At 33.3% G+C, this 6,832-nt stretch overlaps 2 protein-coding genes across 3 annotated transcripts; one reads left to right on the plus strand and one right to left on the minus strand.

Annotated features, from left to right (window-relative positions):
• Positions 1–74: 74 nt before the first annotated feature.
• Positions 75–2,071, plus strand: LOC116348171 (peptidyl-prolyl cis-trans isomerase sig-7). Its single transcript, XM_031779080.1, has 3 exons — positions 75–314; positions 391–831; positions 940–2,071. Exons 1-3 carry the CDS (start codon positions 152–154, stop codon positions 2,001–2,003), a joined length of 1,668 nt encoding a protein of 555 aa, XP_031634940.1. The 5' UTR covers positions 75–151; the 3' UTR covers positions 2,004–2,071.
• On the minus strand, positions 2,059–5,774 carry LOC116348177 (protein rolling stone-like). Of its 2 annotated transcripts, none has more exons than XM_031779092.1 (6): positions 5,574–5,774; positions 4,817–5,224; positions 4,627–4,729; positions 4,535–4,551; positions 4,264–4,444; positions 2,059–2,745 (listed from the first exon to the last, which is right to left on the minus strand). In XM_031779092.1, the coding sequence occupies exons 2-6, from the start codon at positions 5,133–5,135 to the stop codon at positions 2,442–2,444; spliced, it is 924 nt and encodes a 307-aa protein (XP_031634952.1). In that variant the 5' UTR covers positions 5,136–5,224; positions 5,574–5,774; the 3' UTR covers positions 2,059–2,441. The 2 variants fall into 2 exon arrangements, with proteins under 2 accessions (XP_031634952.1, XP_031634951.1); XM_031779091.1 differs by lacking the exon at positions 5,574–5,774 and adding an exon at positions 5,328–5,350.
• Between the last annotated feature and the right edge of the window lie 1,058 nt (positions 5,775–6,832).

Raw genomic sequence — 6,832 nt, forward strand, 5'->3', positions numbered from 1 at the left:
CTGTTATCAGAGCCAATGCCGTCCAATCATCTGTCAAAAAAAATGTCTATGTAGACCAAACGTGTGAATGTCAAACTCCACAAACGCTTGCAATCGAATAAACGTATTTATTTATTTTTGGAAATTTATTGATGAAATATCACTTGAAAAAATGTCGGTGGTGATAGAAACCACTCTCGGCGATTTAACTGTTGATTTATTTCTAACAGAACGTCCAAGAGCAAGTTTAAATTTTCTAAAATTGTGTAAATTGAAATACTACAACTTTAACCTCTTTCACACGATCCAAGCCGGATTTATTGCGCAAACAGGAGGTTAGCTTTGTGACTTTCTAAATTTGTGGTTCATCTGCATTGATTTTTGTTCATAACATTTCGTTTTTATTATCAGATCCATCGGGTGAAGGAAATGGTGGTGAATCTGTATGGGGTCTAATAGAAGGTCCAGAGAAGCGATTCTTTCAAGCAGAATATTTACCAAAAATTCGACACTCAGAACCAGGTCTGCTGTCAATGGTGAGCTTAGGCGATAGTTTGATTGGTTCGCAGTTTTTCTTCACATTGGGCTCAGACTTAACTTCATTGGATGGTGTACACTGTGTCATTGGGCAAGTTGTGGAAGGATTGGATGTATTACGCGCCATTAACGAAGTAATTTGCGACGAGACTAATCGACCGTACAAAGATGTTCGTATTACACATACCGTCATTTTGGACGATCCATTCGAAAATCCACGCGGCTTCAAAGAGCCAAGTAGATCACCATCACCAAGTGCAGAACGTTTGAAAGGCGGTAGAATAGCGGCCGATGAAGAAATCGACGAAACAAATGGTAAGAGTGAAGGGTAATTGCCTTTCTATTATTAATTAATTCTTATTGATTCTTTTTTCGATTATTTTAAATAAATTCTATTCTTTTCTTTTGTGATTGTCTCCATAGGTAAGAGTGAAGCTGAATTGGCCGAAATGCGAATGGAACGTGAAGCAAAAGCGAGAGCTACTATTCTGGAAATTATTGGTGATCTGCCTGATGCCGAAATTGCCCCACCTGAAAATGTCTTATTCGTTTGCAAACTCAACAGTGTTACCAATGATGACGATTTAGAAATTATCTTTAGTCGTTTTGGAAAAATCAAAGGCTGTGAAGTAATTCGCGATCGAAAAACCGGCGACTCATTACAATATGCTTTCATTGAATTTGAGGATAAAAAATCGTGTGAAATGGCCTATTTTAAAATGGACAACGTTTTAATTGACGATCGACGAATTCATGTTGACTTTTCGCAGTCCGTATCTAAGCTGCAATGGAAGGGAAAAGGACGTGGTTTTATCATGAAAGATGGCACTCAAAATACGCGACTTGATTTCAATAATTACAACAAACCAGTTCGTGAAAATAATCGAAACAGAGATAATAGGGACGATAAGGGCAACTCAAGCGGCGTAGCTAGAAGTAGTTATGGCATTGAACGGCATGAACGGCAACGATCGCCAAGAAGAAATCAGACAATAGATCGAAGGGAAAGATCAAGAAGTCCATACGACAGAAGGTGGCGTTCGAATGATCGCAATTCTTATAGACGAAATCATTCGCCAGAGAGAAATGTTCGACGTGATGGAAGAATCTCAAATAACAGAAGAAATGATGAGAGAAAAAAATATAATGAACGGACGCGTCGAAGCCCATCACCTGAAAAACGAGTTAAATTGCGTCGAAGTCCATCACCTGAAAAACGAGCCAAATCACGTCGAAGTCCATCGGTTGAGAAGCGCGGCAGTCGTCGAAGTCCATCAATTGAGAAGCGCGGCAGTCGTCGAAGTCCTTTGGAAAAAAGAAAATCTTATTCGGAAGACAAAAAATCTAGCAAAAAGAGAAAAAAGGAAAAATCCAAAAACAAAAAGGACAAAAAACACAAGAAAAAGAAGTCAAGGAAGCATAAGAAATATTCTTCAAACGAAAGCAGCAGCGATAGTGACAGTAGTTCCACATCAAGTTCGTCATAATTCCTGAAACTAGTGATTTATTTGCAAAGAAATAAATGGAAATAAAGAACAAATCTTTGTCACACAAATCACAGAATATTTATTTAAATTTTATAATTTTTTTGCAACGTTATCAATATGATCCATAGAAATATTTTGAATTCGCACAAATCGTAACTGATTTGGTTTTATGTTCTTTGTTTTATTTTGTTCCCATTTCAGGTTTTCTTTAAAGCGTTCGTTTCGATTACTATGCGTTATAAAAGTGAAAATCTCATAGAAAAAAATCGATTCGAATTAAAATTATGTTCGTTTCGAAAATTCAATAATGTGAACCTTAATCCATAACACTAAACAATCATTACAAATATCTAGTAACAGCGAATCACTTTCACTGTCTCAAATATCGTATGTGATATACGACGCATCTATTTTTATTCTTATTATCTTAATTTCTTCTTAATTATGTGTATATTTTGTTTGTGTATTTTTAAATGCGTCATTTGTGCAGCCCTCATCATCAGCAAACACCATTGAAATTTGTGAGCCCATTTGTGATCTATTTAGTCGTTGACTCGGCGCTGTGGTTGGCAAAATAAATTCCGTACTGAAGTATCGACGTTGAATGAAAACTCGCAATTTATAAATCCAGAACAGGATCACATGAACTATAATAGCTAGGTCTAGAGTACCAAACACTGTAACCATAGCTTTTCCAGGTTCCGCCCAATTCAATACATTATAAATAAATGGATTTCCAAGTCTGAAAAAGTAAAATTACAATTTCATTATTGTCTTTAACCCTCCTAGGTATAGTAACGGTCTATTAGACCGAAAACTTAGAAAAAATATCATAATATCGGAACGCGTCGACCGATTGCCATCAAATTTTTGCCTTTATGCGAGAATAATGAATTAAAATTGAAAATAAAATTTAAAATCCTGCCACTGATCTGTAAAAAAAAATATCGCATAACGACGATAATCCTAACTTGATCGTATAGTTACGGTCTATTAGACCGTCCATACAAAATACAGGGAAAAACATACAAAAACAAAACAAAGTCACACTTTTTTTTAATTTTTGTATTTTTCTTTTTTGAAAACACTGAAAGAAGTTTGAATGTTAAAAATAGGAAGGATTTTAAGAAAATTATCAATTTGAATCATCAAAATAATTTTCATAGGAGCGTTTTTTTCGTTGAAAAAAATACTTTCTCATGTAAACAAGTATTGATGTACTGAATGGAAATTGGAAAAACTTCCGATCGATTCTTCTCGTCTTTCCGATGGGAAAAAAAATTCCAGCCATGTTATCCCCGGTATGCTCGACTTCTAGAACTTTTTGGACCAGGTTTGGGTCCACCCAGTCCACAGGATTCGATTCTGGCAACAACATCTATTACTGTAGGAATCACCGATCGATTTTTCTTATTCTCTTCAAAATATCACTTAAAATTAAGTGAAGAGGATGCAGGGATGAGAATTATCAACTTCCAAAACACATTGGACCAAGTCGGATCTACCTATTCCATAGGATACACTTCCAGATCAATTCATCTCACATGATATTATTGAATTTTTCAGCTCTCACTGCGACAATGAGATTTCTTAATCTGGAAGTGCATCCTGTTGAATAGTTAGATCCGACCTGGTCCAATGTGTTCGGGAAGTTCAAAATTCTCATCCCTACATCATCTCTTCTTCATTTCAAGTGATATTCTACAGTAAATAGCTTTTATAAGCGAGAATAAGAAAAATCGATCGGTGATTTCTACAGTAATAGATGTTGTAGCTAGAAGGGATTCCTGTAGATAAGGTGGACCCAAACCTGGTCCAAAGTGTTCTAGAAGTCGAGCACACCGGGGATAACATGGCTAGCAATTTTTTTTCTCCATCGGAAACGCGAGAAAAATCGATCGGAAGTTTTTCCAATTTCCATTCAGTATTTCAATTCTTGTTTACATGAGAAAGTATTTTTTTTAACGAAATATTTTTTTTTCAACGAAAAAAAAACGCTTTCATGTAAATGATTACGATGATTCAAATTGATAAATTTCTTAAAATCTTTCTTATTTTTAACTTTTAACCTTCTTTCAGTGTTTTCAAAAAAGAAAAATACAAAAATTTGAAAAAAAGTGTGACTTTGTTTTGTTTTTTTTATGGTTTTCCTGTATTTTGTATGGACGGTCCAATAGACCGTAACTATCCTATATTGTTTTTATTTCGAACTATACCTAGGAGGGTTAATATTGTTTTGAATTAAATTGACGTCACTCACATGTTTACACCGCCACACAAATAATATATGTATGAAAAAATTCCGTAGGACACTCCAAAGCAAATCGGTTGAATGACATGAAACAGCCTTAAAGGATGCGCGACAATTAATATGTCCAAAAACATAATTACCGAATTCATTGCATGTGAAAGTATATTAGGGGCATTAATGGGTATTTTGTCTACATTTCAAATGAAATTAAAAATATTTACATAATTAAATTAAACGACATATAGTAATCTAAGTATATTTCCAGATAGTTTGACATTACCATTATGCAATATTGACCTGAACACAATTAAGGAATAAAAAAAATACTACGTTATTATAAAAAAATACACATTATTATCGTTACATACTGACCAGTAAATGATCGTTACAGCAAACGACGTGATTAACGCAATATTGTGCAATGCCCAATATATTTTGAACGCAGTTGGCATTTCGCTATTTTTTAGAATATTTTCTATAAATTTACAAGTAAATAAGTGGAGCGTTGTTACGTCTGATGATTAAACACAGAAAATATCGGTTGAAATATAGTCTACTATACCTTGGAAATCTGTGTGAAAATGCCAAGTAGTGACTAATATGGCACCAAAAACTCCAACAACCATGTTGATTAAGATGCCCCAATGTGTCAAGTAGATGAAGAATAGCCCAAAACTGTATTTTTGCATATGAGAATACATCGAAACGATTACAACCGCAATCACAAATATTGCAACCAGCAAACGGTAAATTAAATAAATATTGTTTTTCGATCTGGATTGCCATTGTGAACGGACGATTGACTCAACAGGATCATGATCGAAGCCACAATTACTCAGCTTCAATTCTTTTTTATGCGTCTTTACGATTTTTTTCGACATTTTTTTCTTCGTTTTTCGATTATTTCAATATACACTTGCGACTAAAATGCAATTGATAACCCAGCTAAATGATTAGTCGGCACTTTTAGCTAAAATAAATAGTTGAATAAGTTTACATTAGATAAGAAATATTTCATAAAAATGTGTTGATTTTCTTAAAGATAATTTGAAACGAAAGCGCAATCATTTTACATTCATTCACGTTTACGTCGATAAAACGAATGACTCAAACTTTTCGCGACTTTTATTTTGAATGTTTTACAATATATTTGTTTGAAGAATGAAGATACAAAAATCGTTCAAATTTTAAACAATCCACATTCAGAGGTTTGAATTAATATATTTTTATATCCCGAAATGTTTTTTTTTTCTTTGAAATACGCGTGAGCGCATTGAAACTTTGTGATTATTTTTCTGTGTGAAATAACTTTTTATTACTCTTTATCGGGAAGCAATATTTATTTGTATGTATTTCACTTGGGTCGAATGCAACATTTTGCAACCACCTTTGATTGCTCTCTGAAACAAATTCTTGCCTATATGCCATACAATAAATTCCTCTCCCAGAGAATTGTCAAAATAGCTTTTGATTGATTGAAGTTCGAATTAGTTAACCTTTCAATTTAATCGTAAAATATCTTCTATATACATATAAAAAGTGCAACTCGAGATCAATAAGTGAATCAATGAAAAGTCTTTGTTAGTGCTTCAACTCAAACGTTCACAAAAAATGCTTCGCAAGTAATGGCATGCAAACATAAATGATTTACACCCGCGCAACTTGCGAATGAATAACATTTAAAACTCACCGTCAGCATTCCATATGCTCGTCAATAAACTAGCCATATTGTAAATCATAACTTTAATTATTTAATTGGTAATCAGAGATTATTATTTAAGATCAATTTGTTGCCGATTTAATTGTCCTACTTTTTAATATCGTTTCAAAGTCTAGCACCGTATCTATCTGTGGATGTTAAATCTGTTTTTGTTTTGACATTTGAACTTAATTGACATTATCAATGAATTTAAATCGTTATATCTTGTGCAAACATAAATTGTCTGATGAGTCTTCTGGTAGTTTACTGAACAAAGCTTTATGAAACAAGCCCTTAATTTTTTGTATCTGATAATTGGATTTAACGTAAACGATGGAAAAATAATGATAACAGAAAAAATGACAAAATGACTATTCGGAATAAAAACTGTTGATTCATCATTATCTTGCAATAAGTCAGAGCTGGGCACGAACATCAATGTCCGACTGTGATCGTTCGTTCATGTGCATTTTTTTCCTTTTTTGTGATCGGTCGTTCGTTCGTTGAAGTTATTAATGGTCGGTCGGTCGTTCATAAAAATTGAAATGTTCGTTGTGTTCGTTCGTATGTGCGATCGAACACCGAACACGTGCGGACGTCCGGATGTTCGAAGCAAAATTGTAAAATCAGGTTTGTTAAATAATTTATAATTATACAAATTTAAAGAAAAAAATATTCAAATAAATAAATTTTCAAATATTTTCTAATTCATATAAGTTTTCTTTCTCAAGTGTTCAAAATATTATTTTTTTTTATTACGAAATGTTGGGAAATTCATCTATATTTATTTCATCATTGAAAAAGGTTATTTCAGGTATAGACTATACCAAATATACGGAATTTCCCAAAATTCGTAATAAGAAAATTTAATATTTTTTT

This window comes from Contarinia nasturtii, unplaced genomic scaffold (genome assembly GCF_009176525.2).
Source record: "Contarinia nasturtii isolate CC-2019 unplaced genomic scaffold, AAFC_CNas_1.1 Cnas_scaffold_2291, whole genome shotgun sequence".
Taxonomy (NCBI): Eukaryota; Metazoa; Arthropoda; class Insecta; order Diptera; family Cecidomyiidae; genus Contarinia; species Contarinia nasturtii.